The following is a 20874-nucleotide window of genomic DNA, read 5'->3' as shown; positions in this document are numbered from 1 at the left end:
TAGGTCTGGGCCTCAGATTTCTGCAAGTAGATGATCAGCCTCCTATGCCTGACACACTAGGCTAACATTGCTTTTAATATTATCAAAAAGTATTTAGGGTGTCTCAAAAGGAAGTTCATATTTAGTTGATTGATTAAAAAAAGTCGTGTATCAAAAAAGTCTTTATTCATTAAAGTATACATTTTAGGAATTTATTTCTTAATAATTCCTAATTTAGGCTGAAAATGGTAATGAACAAAAAATACTGGTTTTATTGTGAAAAAGCGTGGGTTGCTCGATAGACGAAAAATATGGCACAGAGCGCCCCACGCTTTTTCACAATAATACCAGTATTTTTTGTTCATTACCATTTTCAGCCTAAATTAGGAATTATTTTTCACTTTTTAGTTTGATGTGCTTTAAAAGCGTGTTTTATAGTTTTTTTTAAACTATATTTATTTTCTACTTTTTAGTCCTAGCAGCAATACGTGTTGTCTCAATTTAATCGTATTGCTTTGTGGACTTAAAAAAATTTCATTGTTTTTTTCGAGATAAACCTATGAAATTATTATATTGTCGCTGATTCTTTATAAGTGTACAAAGTTTGAATTAAATCTGTCCGTTTAAAGTGGGTCAAAATCGAGTCCGAAGGAGTCGGTTACATATATACATTCATACAGGTGAAGCTAATATAAAGCGTGTAAAAATAAATGAAGACCCTCGCGTTCGCGGCACTCATTTAATCGAACAATAAAATTACTTATGACGGCTCGGCAGGTGGACTCAGTGATGGCTGCCATTTTGTGACGGATATTTTCTTTCAATTGCGCCAGAGTCGGCTTATTGGCGTAAACTTTAGATGTAAGATAACCCCATAAGAAAAAATCCATAGGTTTAATCAGGACTGCGTGCAGGCCAATTTATGATCTCCTGGAGATCAATTTGCCTGAGAAAATTTCACGAACTCGTGGCAGAGACGTATTGGACGTGTGTGATGTTGCTTCGTCCTGCTGATACCATGTTCTTTGGTTATAGCCAGGAAGGTTTTGAAGGCACCAAGTCGTCTAACATTTTCACATAACGCTAAATAAATAAATTTAAACTTTTGAAGTGAAAACTTCTTTAGTGTACACTTTTTTTGGAATGGGTAAAAATGTTAAACTCGCGTCAGAACACGTGACCTGATCGAAAATTCGTAAGACGGATGGAGAGTAGAAGCTGGCGCGGCGTATTTAATGTAATATAAATTGTCATGTTTGTGTACGATAGCGCAATAAATAAATATTGTATTCTGCCACATAAATTATAGTACTTTTATACTAATAATTAAAGCAATTCGCGCAAAATTATTCCCTAACCATTTCAAAACATCAAAAATGCACATTAATACACGTTAATATTCTATTTTTCACTTCTGCCGGCACTCCCGGAGTGCAAACCCGTAGTTTTTTTTAATAAGAGATTGATTTTGTTATCATATCATTTCTCTCCATAAGCAATTAATATCTTGACATAATGATTAATGAGATTAAATATTGGTTAATCATTCATTTTGTATCGAAATAACTCGGATTCTAATCGAAAATCAATACCGCCGCTTAATTAATAATTCTGTCAGAGTTCTATATGTGTAACTGGTTGTTGTTAACCATTAAATACACTGAATTATTATTGTTGTGAGTATGAAATTCATATTGAAGTTATTTGTTTGTATACTGGCTGAGTTCACAAGAGTTGCTTCCTATATTATTAGTTATAAGATTTAGGTATATAAATATATATTTTTTTAATGTTTTTTATCTAGGTTAATTGGTGTGGGTATAAATATTGTGTCATTCTATAGAATTAGTAATTACTGTAAAGATAGAATAATGATATGGAATAAAATAAAATAAATAAAAATAATTGAGGTTATGCTTCGTACAATTAAATATGTTTAATTAAGCGTCTAATGGATGTGCCTAAGTTTAATTTATTTAAGAACAACGTACCAGGAGATAAAATATGTCAATTTTGAAAACATCCCCTGCTATATTTATTTATATCTACTTGCTTTGTTCCACGGCAGTAAATGGGGTTAATATTACATAATGTAGACTGAAATTAGGGGAATATTGATTTATTCCTTAAACTCTAAATAATAAAACAATCTTTTTTATATAGTATAGGGGGCAAACGAGCCAACAGGACGCTAAAAGGGGGCAGCCATAGCAGCCCAATGCCCATAGACACCCATTTTTAAAGGATGCGTATATGTACTCTTTAAATATCGCTTTTAAATGTTTTTCTTTTCTAGCAACGTTGCCGTTCTTGACTGTCGGGTTAGTTACTATATCTCACAAAGTAATAGTTAAATAGTATGACAATAATTGTTTTATTGTTGTTAAATTTATACACGTGTTTTTTGAAGGTTAGGGCTAACTAATCAAATTAATTTAATACTAGTAGCGCCATCTATGTGTCAGCCTACGAAATTTTCAGCCCACCTAATAGTGAATTTGCAATGGTGTTTAATTTAGTCACCAAAATGTTCTCTAGTTGTTTATATGATATTTGTTTTACACAAGGGTTTTGCAATATATAAATACAAACATAATATACTAAAGTTTCTAAAAGTTTCTACATTCAGATTGATTGAAAAAAACACCGCAAAATCAGCCACATAAAAATAAGCATGAAATCATATTAATTATCATAATATCAAGAACAGTTAATTATAATTGTCAAAACCTATGGTCTAAATATCTCTATAAAGGCCTGCCTTGAAAAATGTAATCTTCCCCTTGAATAACAGTCACCCACAGAAACATAGTCTAATTAATACTACTATAACTTACTTAAAATAATCCTGAAAACGTTGAAAAACCCCACAAAGACGCACATTGCACATGAAATGATCAACTCCAAGTAACACTACCAACTCTATACCTTATACGTGAGTCATAAAGTCGAAATCAGCGTGACAAGTGTATCGGGAAAACCGAATGACTCATCTACAAATGAAAACGGGTTTGTATGCCATATGAAAACTGCAGGCGTTTCCTAGAATACAGCTTTTCAAGGAAAATTCATCCTTCGTTCCTCAATATGTTTACTGAATGCTGTCTCCGAGTATCGACATCTTTATATGTTTGCAGAGTTCAGAGGAGCGTTATTATGTCTTTAATATTATATATTAGTACTAGCTGACCCGGCAAACGTTGTTTTGCCATGTATTTTATTTCATGTTCGCAGAGTGAGTCCACAGTATTTTAGATGTCAAATTCTACTTAATTCCAACACACAAATATGTACTGTAATAATTTTCTAATAATAATTTAAAATGAATAAATAGAAAATTAAAACAAATTTAAAAAGTTTGGTTCCAGTGGCAGTGTACCCTTAAATTTTGGGTAGTATCTGTTCAGGTAGGTTTTTATTATACATATTATCATTTGTTAGACATTTGTAGTAGTTGCTACTCAATAGTATTCAGGCGCTATGCACCAACAATATTATATTTATATATATTTACGGTTGTTATTTAACGGCTTTCACGTTATTTGAGAGCTCATGGTCAAGAATATATTATATCTTCAATTTAATGGCGTGTATTTCCAGTTATTTATAAAAGCTTGTTAACGCTCGGCGCACTCATATATAGGAAAAATAAAATACAATTTTGAATATGACACGCACTTATAGTCAAACGTTTAGTTTTTTTTCTATTGTATACGATTTTAACAGATACAGAAATCTGAGGGCCAGACCTAAAAAGGTTGTAGCGATATTGATTTTTTATATTATACAAAGGAGCTTATAGGACGCCCAAAAACGGCAGTCCTCGCAGCCCATGGACACCCATTTTAGTGGTTGCGTTACTGGCCTTTAAAGACCGTACCGTAGCTGTTAAAACCGCGTCCACAATGTAAGACTTAACTGGAGATCATCGCTTAATAGTAACATAGTGGATTACCTAATTAATTAGTTACTGCATACCCAATGAAACGGTAATTGTATTTCCATCAACACAAACTAGATTCAAAACCGCGCATTGCGGCTGAGTAATGGAAATAGGTTTTTATGCCATGATTGCAACCTCTTTTCTCGCTCTGATAGCAAAAATATTCGCATTTTTACTACAATAGAAAATGTTGAAAGAATTCTTCTTGACTCAGCTTTAAAAGCTTTTTCATTAAAGCAAGGAGATTTGAGATTTGGAGTTATCGTCTCATGCTGCGCATAGGCTGGATCCAGAAGATCTCTACACAACACCGAGGGATCAAGGGATACTTTTAACAAAATTTAAATTTCGTGTACCCAGTAGATATCCCAGACATCCCATCATTCCATTTGTCCCTCCTTTCCGGAGAACGCGTTTTGGCCAAAATTCACCGATGTCCAGATTGAGCATTCTGTTAAACGAGCCGGATCTGGATATCCATAGTTGCTCCCCACACACTTTAAGAGCGATTTTCGTCTAATGTTTATTTAAATTATATTATTGTTTTGCTTCATTTCTTTTTATTATTTCTTATATGCTATGTTTGCCATTGTATTTTAATTTTCTTTTATCCATGTATCAGTATGCCGAGCGTTGGCAAGCTTTTATAAATAAATAAATCAATCAAGCCACTCGGAATACGGTCAAGTGGAAGGAGCTGGTACTGGGGAGCTCCCGGCGCGGGATTGGCCCAGAGTGAGGTACCGTCTTACCTTGCTAAGCACACCAAGCTTCTTGGACGCTAATTTCTCCTTTCCCTCTAAATGACCGCGAAACTTTCGTTCGATATATCATCGCCAAATATTCCGCTGGCTGTGGCATTAAGAAGAGTGTCTTCGAAAAAAGGAGTAGTGGCTAAAAACACGCAGGCAAGTGTCTTTTTGTGATTAAATTGTATTAGATTTAGTGAACCCCAGTCTGAGACTCCACGTAGCAGAGTCTCTTCTGTTTCAAGTCAGTTTTGCTACTGATCGGCAACTGCCCAAGAAATACCTGCATGGCAGTGTAAAGAGCACAGTGCTGTCGTGCTGCGTAGCCTACGCAGTGTGGGCAGTAGTCCTTCTTCGCGGTGTAGGCTAGCGAGTCATCCTCCATATACAGGGGTGGATCGGAGAGCTGGCAGAAATTCTCTTGCAGCTTTGGCGAGGTTTTAACCAGGGCTGTGACTTGCCACCGATCGGCTCCATAGAAAATGGAATAAACATTCATTCATTCAAACACTCCTTGCACTGCAGAACAACTACAGCAACGGTATCTGGAGCATCTGACGATAAGCATATAGGTCCCCAAGGGTAGGAAAAGAAAGACCGGATCTAAAAACTTCAGGATTCGTGATAATCCCCCAACCTTCTCAATGTCGGCACAGATTGGACACTACTGCTAAAAGAGTTTAATAAATTAAGATTACAGTATGTCCATTTATGCGTCATGAAACTTTGGAAACAACCCGACGTCTGCACGAACTTTAAATAACTATAAAAGAATATCTCGATAAGCTAACTTAAACGATATAACTCCAAATATTTAACATAAGTTTTGTAACTCGTGAAACGTGAACATAGGTATACGACCTAACAGTCTGTGAGGGCTAGACATTTTTTGATTTTTTTATATAACAATACAGACATACAATCTGCGCTTGTAAATCATATATCATCGCAGTGAATTGTATATTTCCACATTTCCCTGAAACTCGCTAAAATGAAGTATTTCCAACTAAGAATACCCACAACATCTAGACCTTAGCCTCACAACCCCGGTGCTCTTGCTCAATCTCGGGAAAAAATTCGCCTCTAAAAAGAGGGCAATGCATCCCGTGGCAAGAGTCCGTCAAATATCTAGGAGTCACGCTCCATATATGTACGTTAGCACATTGCCTTTTGTCCTCTGTCTCCTCTTTTCCTCCTGAATAAAAGGAGTCATATGTCACAGTTTTACAACAAACTCCCAAGCGAAATTAGAGAATTATCACTAAATAAATTCAAAGCCCTCGTTAAACGAAAATTAATCAACAAAGCTTTTTATAAATTTGAGGACTACTTAAATGATACTAATCCTTGGGATTGAATTGCTTCAGTTCAAACAATTTGTATGACACTACTTGGCGATTAAAAAGAGTGGCGGAAAGTTTCTTGCCAGTTCTTCTTACCAGCTCTACGCCCTTGACTTGCGAACTGGTAGCAAATGTAAATTTACGATTAATTTAACTTGACGATTCAAAAGTGTACTTGGTTACCCACTTGAATAAAGATATTTTGAGTTTTAGTATACAAGGCCTGCATCCGACCATGCACGTCCTAGCGTAGCCTTCGCGCATTATGCCCCCTCCCATATCCACCGGCTACAGGTGATCCGGGCGCGCCATTCTAAGTGAGGAACGTCGAACTCCACCACGACCTGGAGCTGCCTACCATAGCCCAATGGATGAAGTTGGCGACTACTTCGACAAGGTTAAACATCATCCCAACACATTGGACAAAAAAGACCCGTCACCGTCATATCGAATCCGGATGATCTAATCACCGTAGCCAAAAACAGATTAAAGCGTAGCAAATAATAATTCAACACGTTGATAAAATTCAGGAACTTGGCAATTTACAGTTACAAGCTTATTCGTCAAAATACACGCAAAATTATTTATACCAACCCCTTACGGCGTTTGTCGTAAAGTTTTTATATGAAACACTAAATAGTATACCAAACAATATTTCTTATAATAGTTATAATCGCTATTTTTGCAGGTCAATCAACCCAGGAACTGCGAAGATATGCGCGGTTAATACAACAAAATATGCGTCAAAATACAAACTCCTTATATATCCTATATATTTTTACTAACAATTGATATAATAGGGAAAATGCTCATTCATATTTCTTTGCATAGTGAATATATAAGAACGCAAAGAAAATTGTTTGAAATTACCCAAAACAATATGCAGGCCGGCGCGGCGTCAAGATGGCTGCGATAACATTGCGTGACTAAGTTGATACAACGTTTGCTATAGATCGATATGAGCTATTTAGGATTACTTTATAGCTATCATTTGACTAAAAAAATGTTCTACAAAATGTACAATTTTTGTTGGCTATACTCATGTCACATTTACATTGTATTATTGTTTAAGGGTTATTACAAAAAATTACATACACGACACAAATTGAGATTTATCGGATAGTCCAAAGCTCCATTATTTTGACCATAGCGACAGAATTATTTTAAGTGTAATATCAATGCTATCAAAAACAAAGTTCCGCAATGCTTCTACCGTAAGAACTTGTGAGATCCATGTCGGTTAATTCAGTCCCTAGTTAAGGAACTTTTTGTCTTAAGTTATTACGTAATTATCTAACCTAACATCTTATACTGACCATATAAATAATACAAATCTAAGAGTTTGTTGTATAATTGTTTTTCTTTTATTGAAGTGAAAACTTCTTCTTTTTTTGGAATGGGTAAAAATGTTAAACTCGCGTCAGAACAAATTCGTAAGACGGATGTTTTTTTAAAAGATTATGAACCTTCGATCTATATAGTTACGGTTTTAATTCATTTGTCTCTTTCCTCAGATACATTGATGCCGGCACTCCCGAAGTGCAACCAGTCGTTTTTTTATACACTAAACACTAATTGTATTCTAAATGAAGCCTGCTAGAAGTGCCTTAGATTTTGATGATCAGTCAGTGAGTAAGTAACAATATTAAGAAACTTTGACTAGTAATACCTCTTAAACTACTATTTCAAATTGAATGAAATTTGAAATATACAATGCCTGAAAATTCAGGCTTCTAATTTTTCAGAACGAAGTTGTTGAGGCTTGAATATGGCCTAAACTGCTTCGAGAAATACAACAGATTACAACAGGTACAGAACATTTTATAATCAAAGTCCCAGACACATGGAAACTTAAAAAGCTTTGACGATTAATATTGCGTAGTTATGGGTACTATCTTGTACCATTTTAACCTCGCCAGTCCGTTGCCGACCTTTTCAGAATAAGTATACGTTAGAACTTTTTTCGGAAATTGACGGGTTCGTGATGGTGGTACCGAAAATGCCTTAAAAGCAGTTCACTTACCTAAAAAGCTGGTGTCGTCATCATGCAGAGCTTGCATGACGAGCGCGAGCAGCGGTGGCCGCGCAGCGGGCAACCCCGGCGCGAGCGGGCGCAGGCTCACGGGCGCGGCGGACCAGATGGCGCCGCTGAGCATCACCTACCCGCCTAGCTCCATGCCGCGTCTGCTGTATTAATAAATGAAATAAATCAGTGGCGCTACAACCTCTTTAGGGAGCGTTCAAGTATTACGTAACGAATTTTGGAAGGGGGGGGGTCCTTTTGTAAAACGTCACGATGCGGGGCGGGGATTAAATTACGCGTTATTGTTAATATTATTTTCTACTTACACCACATAATAGTAACTAAAGAGTCACTAGGTGGTCACGAAACGTTTTACTAGACTTGGGTACAGTACTGTACTTGGGTACTGAAAAACGTTACGGCGAGTTACATGGGGGGGGGGGGCAATAATCTCCAATAATCTCCTGGCCTCAGATTTCTGATTCTGTTTCATAATAATTTTTAAATCTAATAGGCAAGTAAGTGATCAGCCTGTACCTGACACACGCTGTCGACTTTTTGGGTCTAAGACATGTCGGTTTTCTCACGATGTTTTCCTTCACCGTTCGAGCTAATGTTAGACGCACATAGAAAGAAAGCCCATTGGTGCACAGCCGGTGATCGAACCTACGACCTCAGGTATGAGAGTCGCACGCTGAAGCCACTAGGCCAACACTGCTCACTGTTGCTGTATTAATAAAGCGATTAAAACGATTGTGAATTTTAAAATTCAGTTGCCCTACATCATAGGTAATAATTGTGTAAGTAGTAGATGTTGTTATTGGAGAATCGTAGAACATTTATTGATAAATCGTTAGCGTTTAAGATAATATTTGTCCCTCCTTTTGGAACAACGCGTTTTGACCATAACTAACCAATGTCCTGATTGAGCATTCTAATGAACGAGCTAGTTTTGTTCTCATGTTTGTTTGCCTATAAGTGCTTGTCACATTAAATCGTGTATTTGATATGAAATATCCTGTGTGTATAGTATGTGTGTAAGAATCGTTCAATAAAGGTATTCTCGTGTTCCAAATGGCCTGATATAATTAATTCTAACAACTCATTCACAATTTCCTACAATTTTAATAGTTCAAGGTTTCTAGTTCGTGATTCATACTGAGAAAGTTACTATATTAAATTAACTCACAAATTTCAAGAACAAATGTTTGGATTTGTTTCTGTCGTCTAGAGACTGGTAAATATAAAACAAAAAAAAATAAAACAATATTTTGAAGTTACGCTTCTTTAGGTGCGTTATGAAAAATTGATGAGAGTGAAATTTTACGATTCGCGTGCACCGTGACACAAAATTAACAGAATGAAGTTGCCCACGGAAGATGCTACGGCATTGGACATAATTTAAAAACAAGATTCGAATAATTATAGAATTTATGTTACACTTAATGTAAGAGAATAATTATAAATATTTATTTATTTAATTTTTCAAATGTAAACTGAACTTTATTGACTATAATGACTCCTTTTCTAGTCTTTGATTATTTAATTGTAATTAATTATTTGCATGCAATCAAAAACTATTTTTAATAATGCCAAAGAAGTATATATAACTTCTTACGCGCGTACACAAGTACACGCACCCTTCTTGTTAACATTAAGAATGATAAAAATAAATCAATGGCGCTGCAGTCTTTTCAGATTTCGGTATCGTTATTTGTTTTTTCTAATACACAAGTAGGCGATCAGCTCCCTTCATTTGTTTTATCATCGGACCTCGTGGCAGAATAAGAAATTCCACCCGTATCACCTCGGTGTCCGTTCCACGACCGTATTCAACGAAGAGCGGTTCGAATCCCTTGTCGTTGCGTAGAGATATGGGGTCATTCACTTCTCCTGCATTTACCATGGAGAGTGTTCAGAAGAATTGTACGGATTGATACCGGCAAGTGAGTTACATCATCGGACGTCGAGGCAGAATACGAAATTCCACCTGTATCACCTCGACGTCCGTCGTTCCACAACTTGGTTTCTGAGAAAGGTTCCTATTCAGCTTTATAATACAGATACGAAAATTTAAACGTGTATTTTTCTCTACTCTTAACAGTAAACCGATATATTTGCCGAAAAACAGGGCAATTACCGATTCCCACCCCTCACATTAACTGGAAATCGTCGACAAGCGGAATATAGGTGCGAGGTTTTTGCGATCTATTTACTATAATTACTGCTGCATGTTTTTAACCGAACTCGATATTAAGGCCCTATCCCAGCACGAATAGCTGTGTCAGTGTCTCGGGGTGGATTGCGGGGCGCAGTGGAGTAATCATACTAAGCTGTTCAGCTAACCCTACCGGAATATATAAACCGACTCAAAAGTCAAAGAACCCTGGAGCTCAGCAGCATTGACTAAGCTAATATTATTATGGTAGATATTCCTAATGAGGAATACCTCCACCCGCAAATCATCCTACAACTCATCTGCTCATAGTCAGAAGACTGATTGCACGATGCGCTCTATAAAAAAATTGTATAGTTAAAAAAAACTATAAAACACGCTTTTAAAGCACATCAAACTAAAAAGTGAAAAATAATTCCTAATTTAGGCTGAAAATGGTAATGAACAAAAAATACTGGTATTATTGTGAAAAAGCGTGGGTTGCTCGATAGACGAAACATATGGCACAGAGAGAGATTTATTTTCCACTTTTTAGTCCTAGCAGCAGTACGTGTTGTCTCAATTTAATCGTATTGCTTTGTGGACTTAAAAAAAAATTCATTGTTTTTTCGAGATTACCCTATGAAATTATTATATTGTCGCTGATTCTTTATAAGTGTACAAAGTTTGAATTAAATCTGTCCGTTTAAAGTGGGTCAAAATCGAGTCCGAAGGAGTCGGTTACATACATACATACAGGTGAAGCTAATATAAAGCGTGTAATAAAAAAAATTACAGAAAGACATTATCCTTACATCCTATGCCAATACGATAATGTCGAGGAAAAATAAAATAATGTATATTATACTAAACACATACACAATATCGCTACTGTGAATCTGCGAACATATAAATATGTCGATAGTGTCGGAGACAGCAACTGTGCAACGTACTAATTTGAGACCTGACTATCAGTTATCAGTATATAGTAGACCATCCCCAAGAGAATGTTAGGTACATTAAGGGATAGTTCTCTACTATCCCTTAAGGCCGATTTACATTAGCTTAGTGTTTAGGAGAGTGCTTTAGTACAACTTGAAAGGCAAGTTCTTTAGCGTGGCGTTTACTAAAGCAAGTAGCGTTTACATGTTTCAACTAAAGTACTATCCTAAAGCACTCTCCTAAACACTAATGATAATGTAAATCGGCCTTTAGACGCCATACAGTCTGTTAAAAAGGTATCGTGTAATTGATTCTGTATGCGCTCCAACATACGACAGTATTTAGTTTAGGAGCCCAAACAAACGAGTTACAAACACACTTCTAACCAATGCGTTGTACAGTCGTGAGGCCTTGAGATGGCGTGAATATTAGTGAACGTATTTTTATGTATATTATAGCTACTCCGTCCGTGGACCGTAATTCATAAAATTCGTGCCATAAAAATTGTTTTGTAACGATAGTTTTCAGGATATTAGATGAAATGTCGCTTATATGTCGGTTTATTAACGAAATAAATGAAACAGCGTTTAGATCGATAAAAAAGCCGTACAGTGGTATAACACTATTTATAGTTTCAGCGATTTAGAGGAAGTATATAAAATGGTACTATTTATCATTATTTTTTTTACTTTGTTTTACATAAAACACTTTTAATTCTTAAGATTAATCAATAGAAATAAAAAATTTAAGAAGTTTGTACTTGACCATTTATTAATTGAAGTTTACCACATCATACATATAGTATTATGTACATTTACAGTCCGTTACAAGCTATATTTTTCTAAAATATATGTCAATTTTGGTAAACATAAATGTGACACAAAATACATACAGCAAAACAGCGGGTTAGGTATGAGATAGGCACTTAATGCCTATAAAATTGATCCCACTACCGAATATAAGTTGTAATACATTATAATAAACTCTCGTTTATTTTTCACGCGTAAATTCCAATTAGCTAAAGAAAACCTTTTATTCATGAACTTCACTGAAACACGGCTCGAACAGGCTGTGGTCTGACCCAACATATCTCAGAGAGAGTGATTACGCGGTTTTCACCGGTTAAGTAATGATTTTAATTGTAAACTTCCATCTTGTACTCTAGTTAACACACACTAAAGCGAAATCAGTAGCGTTACTATACCATCTGGGGCTCGTGGCAATTCTTTTTATCAGTAAAAATCGTCCCTACTCAGTTCAATTTAAATAAACTTCGACATTATCAGCGTACTCAATTACACGTTGTATATGTTCCAATAATGGCCATAGGCCTCCTCTCTTACCCCCGAACCCAATAATAAATCCACAATCTAATATTGAAAACTATCTGAGATCTGTTCGTGACAGTCGAACGATCTCCTATCTGCATCCCAATAACCAAACCCTACGAAGACAATCCATTTTTGGCGACGGATAAAATGCTCTTTGTCGTTCCATTTTACCGAGTTTTCACTCATATTTGATAATCAATGTAAACCAAATAAAGAAAATAAAACCGTACAAATAACATTAATCTATATATATATAAAAATAAAACCCGTTTTCCATTGTCACAACATAACATGAAAACGGCTTGACCCGATTTGTTTGATTCTTTTTTTTATAATATTCCTTGAAGTACGAGGATGGTTCTTACGGAGAGAAAAATTTAAAAAAATTGAGTGAAAAAGTCTAAAAACAAAACTTTTCTATATTCCCATACAAAATATTCGTAATAATATTTAAAGGCAATTTGAACTTTGATACCATATCATAAAGTTCAAGTGTTAGTGGAGGGGTTCCGGGAAGGTACATTTTTATTTTTTGACATAATGTATTTATTGTATTATCAACTTTGTGTCCCGAATAGAAGAATAAGTATTAAAAAAAATAAAGAATCGACTGTTAGGCGGTACGATGATCGCCAGGCCAGCTAGTATAATATATATATCAAAACAAACAGTTTTTTTAATTATTTAAAAAACTGGTGTAAGTTAAAATCTGTTAAAATAATAATTAACTGTTGAAACTGGGCAAACCTAAGATAAGATTAATTACGATTTTTTTGTTTTTGCAAAGGAGTGTCAATAAAGATTGAAAGTTTAAACTTATTAAAAACCAAAATTACTGATCGTAAAATTGAGAGATAATATAAATTTGGGACGCAGGTGACTATAAGCTGTTTTGCATTTTATTAAAATATGCTTGAGGAAAATTAAAAAAATTAATATTGAACATAGTTCAAGAGGCATATTAAGTTTTATTGCATACATAACACTGATCATCGTAACATCAAATGGTCCTACAACTCTTTATAATGATTCAGAACCTACCTATGACTGTCAAAATATGTATAATACAACTAGCAGACCGGCCAAGCGTTGCTGTGGCTAAGTTTTTTTTTATATTACATAGTAGTAAACTATTCAAGGGAAACGGTAGGAGAACTTATGTGAAATGTAGATAGCTTATGTGAAATGTTGGAACGTTTAACACAGCGCCATCTGTTAGAATTGTATCAAATAATAAACAAATATTTGCAATAAAATAATATTTCGGGTATAAAAGGAGATGTAAGCTATCCTATCTTTTAAGTTAGATCAAACTGCACACGGTGTGCAAATTTGATTGATATCGGTTCGGTAGTTTAGGAGTCCATAGCGGACAAACAACGTGACACGTAATTTATATATATTAAAATAATAAAAGACTCAAGTATTTTCTCCAACTTCGATTTCGTTCCCTTTGGAGTAGAGACTCTGAGGCCATGGAGTTCAAGTGCACAGGCGCTAATTAAAGAATTAAGTTGGCGTCTGACTTTACAGGCGACCCCAGAGCTGGTGCTTTCCTCAACGGATAAGTATTGCAATACAGCGAGAAAATGCTGTCATTAAAGGTACACTGCCACAGGGACCAAACTTTTTATATATCTTAATGTTCTTCTTAATTATTATTATTTTTAATATTAGATAAAGGTGTAATTATGTCTACGTATCGTGATTTCGTAATTCCACTTGTCATGTGGATCAGGCAGCCGTGCTAAAACCGCCATGTAATACAGTGCTGACAATAAAGACAGTGAATACTATTTTCGGTTTTCATTTGTGTATCTCTAACACTAAAATGTGTAGGTTAAGAAAATTGTAAATAGTGTATATTTGACTATCATGATTCGGTTTAATACACTTTTGACATACGAGAGTAGACTTTTGACAGACATAGCACTAAGTCGTGCTTTACAGCCTTGCGATTCTGTAACTCACTTTTCGAACTCGCACAGCGGTATTCGCAGCGGTTGTCGCGCTTAAAATTAGTCGTGAAGCAGTCATTTTACGATTTGGCAGTCTGATAAGGAGGGAGCTTGTAGTTTATTGTTTATGTGAAAAGTGAGTTACAGAATCGCAAGGCAGAAAGCATGTATCGATCAGTTTAAATTGAAAATAATTGTATGATGTGGTTTGGAACGAGTTTAATTCCTAAAGATTGAAATATTATTTCCATGAGACCTTGGTTATACAGTTAACATATCAAGGTTATCTGATAACAGAGAGCTTTCACGAAATGCTATACTTTATGATGGCACAGATTAAAGGAGATATAACATTTGACATATTTATAAGACAATCGCAATATTCATTTATTTTTTAAAGTCATCATAATATATATGTCACCGTAAAATTGTAAACACCGTTAGATTGTAATCTATCTCGCGAGATTATAAACTGTCGAAAGATTGTGAACCTCAACGAACTGCTTACAATTTAACGTATTATTATTCGACATATGCCCACAAAAACATCATCGTGATGGGTGACTTCAATGGTCAAATTGGCGAACGCCAACGGGACGAGGATGCAATTATAGGGCCCTATACATACAGCTCAAAACCTAGAAGCAGGAATGGAAAAATGCTCATAGACTTTGCAATGGAAAATAACTTGACCATATTAAACACCGTCTTCAAGAAAAAGAAAAACAGAATGTGGACCTGGTTGTCACCCGATGGAAAATCAAAAAACCAAATTGACTTTATACTGACCAACAAACATAAATTCTTTCCAAGCATAAATGTCATCAATAACCTAAATTTTAACACCAACCACCGCATGGTCAGAGCTGAGTTAAACTCATCCCAACCCAAGAACCCCAGACCAAAAATAAGTCGAGAAAATATAAAAATTAACAAACATCTGATAGGAGAAATAGCCAACTCACTAAACTCGAAACTTAAAGACTACAAATATGAAACAAAAGACGCCGACACACAGGAGAAATACAATTGGTTGGAAAATAAAATTGTAACCACTACTAAAGAACATAGCAAAAGGAAAGAGAACCTATACAACAGGATGACAGAAAAAACCGTCAACCTCCTTAACCAAAGAGCAGTGCTAATAAGTGCGAAAAATACTGGTAAAAATAGAAAAGAAATTGCAAGAATTAGTAAAGAAATAAAAGAAAACAGGAAAGACAGGAGACAACATCGTATGGAAACAATAGAGAGACATATTAGACAGACAGGAGGAATAAAGAAGGCGTACAAAGAATTAACTAACAAGAAAGAATGGATTGTTAAGATGGAAGATAGAAGAGGAGCGAAGAAAATTGGTAGACAAGAAATACTCAAAATCGCTACTGACTACTACACCGAACTATACAAAAATAACACAAATAAAAGAGAAATAGACTTACCAGAGTACGAAACGGTACCTTACATCATGCAGGAAGAAACTGAAAAAGCTATTGACACACAGAAAAATTATAAAACTCCAGGGCCAGATGGCATAACCAATGAAATACTAAAGCAAACGAAGGTAGCAGTGGCACCGATACTTACAGAAATTTTCAACTACGTGATAAACACAGAAATCATCCCAAAACAGTGGACTGAATCCATCATAATCCTTATATTCAAGAAAGGGAATCACTGCGATATTGGAAACTATAGACCCATCAGTCTAATGTCTAACATTTACAAGATTTTTGCAAAGATTATTTTGGAAAGAATAGGAAGGAAATTAGATGAGCAACAACCCATTGAACAGGCAGGATTCCGTAAAGATTTCTCGGTGTTAGACCACATCCACACTGTAAGACAAATTATAGAAAAATACAATGAGTACCAGCTTGTATACTACATAGCTTTTATTGATTACAGTAAGGCTTTTGATTCTTTGATACACTTAAAAATCTGGGAAGCCTTAAAGGAACTGGGTATAGAGCACAAATATATAAGAATTATAAAAAACATTTATAAACACAGTTCGGCTTGTATCCGCCTAGAAAAAGAAGGAATTTCAAATACAAAAAGGCGTGAGACAGGGTGACCCCCTTTCACCAACACTCTTTCTGGCCGTAATAGAAATGATCTTCAGGAATCTGGAATGGAGGGACATGGGTATAACTATTAATGGCCGCGCGCTAACGCACCTACGATTCGCTGATGATATCGTATTATTTGCAAAAACACCAGCTGATCTAAACAAGATGATAAATGATCTAGCATCGGAAAGTGCAAAGGCCGGATTGAAGCTAAACCCGGAAAAAACAAAAATCATGACCAATGGCAACAAAGACCCTGTAATAGTGGAGCAGAACCAAATCTCCTACGTGGAAGAATATTTATACCTCGGTCAACTGATGTCTCCACACGATAACGGAAACAAAGAAGTCGAAAGAAGAGTTGCAAACAGCTGGAAAAAATATTGGAGCCTAAAAGAAGTGATGAAAGACAAGACCCTACACAATTCAACGAAAAGCAAATTATTTAACACATGCATCCTGCCAGTGCTGGCTTACGGGAGCGAAACATGGGCTTTAACAAAAAACGTAACAAATAAACTCTCCGTATGTCAACATGCCATGGAAAGGAGCATGACTGGGATCAAAAGAAAAGACAAAGTAAGGAGTAGCAACATCTGAGGAAAGACTAAGCTACAGGACATAACTTTGAAAATAAGAAGACAAAAGTGGAAATGGGCAGGCCACATGATCAGGGGAAAGGACAAATGGAGTAAAATAATCACACAATGGTACCCAAGAGATGGAAAGAGAAAGAGAGGTAGACCACAAAAAAGGTGGGACGACGACATTATACAAGTCGCGGGAACAACATGGGGTAGAGTGGCCATAGAAAGGCCAGAATGGAGAAGGTTGGAGGAGGCCTTTGCCATTTGGCAAACGGACACCCAAAAGTGGAAGAAAAGTACAATATACGAAAAATAAAGAAAAATTACTGGCATGTCCGAATAGAGGCTATAATAATAATAATAATAATGTAACAAGCTAATCTAAAATATATGACAATAATGGAGTTACAAAAAATATTAAATATTACACTTTCAATTTTACTGCAAATCAGCGGATTAGGTATGAGATAGGCACTTAACATTTTAATTGATCAGCCCACTACCGAATATGTCAAATGAGAGGTTAATATAACAGCTATTAAATAGCACTTAAGTTATGTGTTAAGTAAATTATTCAATTAAGTAAATCAACTTTAATAAATATAAAGGCTGTATTGGTTTATTTACTAACCTCAAATAAAATCTTCGCATAAGAATCACGATTTCCTAGACTAATACGCGAGGCAATTGAAATTTAAAAACACTTATTATCACTATTTAATATCCCAGGATTTCATTGTAATAATAAGTGGCGCTACAACCTTTTTAAGTCTGGGCCTCAGATTTCTGAATCTGTTTCATGGTCATTTTTAATCTAATACGCAAGTAGGTGATCAGCCACCAGTGCCTGACACACGCCGTCGACTTTTTGGGTCTAAGACATGTCGGTTTCCTCACGACGTTTTCCTACACTGTTCGAGCAAATGTTAAATGCGCGCATAGAAAGAAAGTCCATTGGTGCACAGCCGGGTATCGAACCTACGAACTCAGGGATGTGAGTCGCACGCTGAAGCCACTAGGCCAACAGTGCTCAGGATTTCATTGTAACTGAATTTAATCACCAGATAGAATTAAAAACTGTGGGCAGTTGGTAAAAATGCAGCGTTATATTCCAAGTAACGACTTTCCGTCAATAGATGGCGTTGTCGTTAATACCAAATAATTATATGTCACTTTGAAACATCAAATATATTATGTTATATAGTAACATTAGTTATACTATATAAAAAGTTACATTAGTATCATAATCAATTTCACTTTTCGGTTATCCAAAATTACTTTGTGGAAGATTTTGATATTTTTGTAGCAGCCTCTTTGGGACATCCAATGCGCGCGTGTATCGTCCTTTAAACGCGTTTATATGCGTTTAAATGTAGCAAACCACTTCTTAACGATTGATTTTCCTGGTGCACAGTACGAATAATATTTATCAAGCCGAGCCTTGGATTCAATAGTATTTTGTTTCGCCTAAAAGCAATGCTTTATTACGAAATTCGTTTTTATTCATTTTTTTAAACAAACTAAAGTTTCTTCGCTCAATATCTGACGGTTCTTAAATGAATACACGTGTCTTGAAGGTAAGCGCTGACTATAATTTTTTTTTTAAATCATATTAATTAAATACTAGTGGCGCCATCTATGTGTCAGCTTACAAACTTTTCAGCGCACCTTATTTCAGAAAAGCATTCCTTTTATTGCATTATTTAGATATACTTCTTAATTGATTTACCTTGAAGTATTTAAAAGATTGTTTAATGTTTTTTATTGTATTTAAAAACCTAGAATTAATAGTGATTCATGTACCTTTACATTTCAGTATTTGTACAATTATATATTTATAATTTTTATGTTAATTTACTTTCGATCTTGTTTATGTCCTTTTCTTTCCTACTAGAGAAAGAGATCGCTTATCGGCCTACCTAATTACAAGTCATCTGATTTTTTATGTGTTCTTAATACAGTGTAAATAAAGAAACGAGACTATGTCTTCGTCAAGCGATATTTATTTTCTATACTAGAATTTTAATGTTAGAATATTTAGGGTAAGTTTAAGATTTTTCCTGTGCGTCAAAATAAATACATTAATAATAATAGCGTAATTATAAGCGTTTGTACCTTGACTGCTGTTTCATTAAAATTTTTACCAATGAAAGAAAAACTTCCCTCTCTAGCGAGATGTTTGATTTTTAATAGAATGTTTTAGATTGGCCCCAAGACTATTTGTGCCTACCAACGAGCATACGGGATCGGGAGCCTATGGGATACTGTCCATTAAAATGGGTGACATTTTAGTGCGTTGCCAGGCTTTGAAGTAGAAGTATACTCTTTCTTTAAACAATCTGAATTCGTATTTCCAAGGGAAGTCCTCCACCAGGAGTCGATTCCACAGTTAGCTAGATCGCGAAAGAAAGTGACTTATCTTAAAACAATGCAATAAAATAGTGGTCTTATGTTAAAAAAATGTTTGTCCAAGATAGTGAAACTACGCACAAAAATTCATATAGGTAACTATTAAACACTTTAGTGTCAAATAGTATATTTTCCAAATGACACAATAATTGGATTGTCATCTCACAGCAAGGGAACAAACAAGAACAATGGTCATACAATACCCGTTTTAACCAATTTAAATTTTTTGGAAACTAAATCCAGATGATCCCTGTTTTGAACTAGGGATCCAAGTTTTATTATGATCTGATTTTAATGGGTACCCATGTCTGGACAGAACATGTACAACTCATAACAATTCTATAAATTATTTTTATTAATTGCTTTCAATCGGCTGTATGGCTGTATTTACATATTAAATCAATGATAATAAAAGATTACTTTAACAAACATCTTCGTGGTTGTTTCTAATATAAAGCGTATATAACTATCGTGTCTGGAAATTACCTAAACAATTCTAAATTGTTAATAACAATTGTACATTTGATAGTCGAAGACTCGTGTAAGAAATCAGCGATTTAATATCTTAAAAACTTATTAAGAAAATTCCTGTCTCTGTATAAAGAAAAATGTTAGGAATGCCGGCATATCTAAGATCCTAAAATCGATTGTGTGTTACGCGATGTGTTCGCTCACTTATTACTAATTTACCAACGAAATCATTTCACTGCCTTAGCTTAGAGTTTGACTGTATTAAAAGAAGTGCTTTGCATATGAAAATGTATTGCTATTACGTGAATAAAACATTCGTAAATCGCTGTATTTTAATGTTACCTAACAAAACCTAAACCCACATCTTTGATAATTTAATTACCGTAAATATGTTGTATAGAAATAATATTATACACACGAACGTAAATCAATGTTTTCTTATGACGTTTGTATTATATAAACTCAAAAATCTCACCTTGATATTGAAAAACCTTCGTAGATCTTGAATGCGAATAACTTGATTGGAAATTATTATCACAACACAGCAAGTCCCGATATTTTAAATAGATTTTATCGAAATGAGTGTTAGGAAAAGAATATGGCGCAGTGTGATGCCACTAAATTGGGGTTGAACGCGCATGCGCGGATTGCCCTACGTTCGGAAAATAAGGGGTGAAAATACCCCAACAAAAGCAATATCAGATTTTACAGTTTTAATTTAAAAATAATTAATATTTGCCTACCCAATAAGTTCCTACTAAACGGCCTTTTCCAACTGATAGAAAACTTTTATTCGAGTCAACCGATGTCTCAGAAGCCCTACAGTGCCACAAGAGTCCCTAGCTATCGTAAATATATATATGTTAAGTGATGATAGCCGAGTCCCGATTCATTCGTACTGTTTGCAGCCTT

At 35.2% G+C, this 20874-nt stretch overlaps 1 protein-coding gene across 3 annotated transcripts in view; it reads right to left on the bottom strand.

Moving 5' to 3' along the window:
- Nucleotides 1-20586, bottom strand: part of LOC125061955 (protein Fe65 homolog) — a 92547-nt gene extending 71961 nt beyond the window's left edge. For 2 of the 3 annotated variants that reach the window (XM_047667597.1, XM_047667599.1), the window contains exons 1-2: nucleotides 20438-20586; nucleotides 8038-8201 (exon numbers count right to left, since the gene is read on the bottom strand). In XM_047667597.1, the coding sequence (XP_047523553.1) occupies nucleotides 8038-8170 (133 nt within the window). In that variant the 5' untranslated portion in view covers nucleotides 8171-8201; nucleotides 20438-20586. The remainder of the gene's footprint in view (nucleotides 1-8037; nucleotides 8202-20437) is intronic. The other variant, XM_047667598.1, reaches the window with a different exon arrangement.
- Between the last annotated feature and the right edge of the window lie 288 nt (nucleotides 20587-20874).

Source organism: Pieris napi, chromosome 24, assembly GCF_905475465.1.
Source record: "Pieris napi chromosome 24, ilPieNapi1.2, whole genome shotgun sequence".
NCBI classification, from domain to species: Eukaryota; Metazoa; Arthropoda; class Insecta; order Lepidoptera; family Pieridae; genus Pieris; species Pieris napi.
Note: the sequence above shows the minus strand (reverse complement) of the source record. Positions and strands in the feature narration are given on the sequence as shown.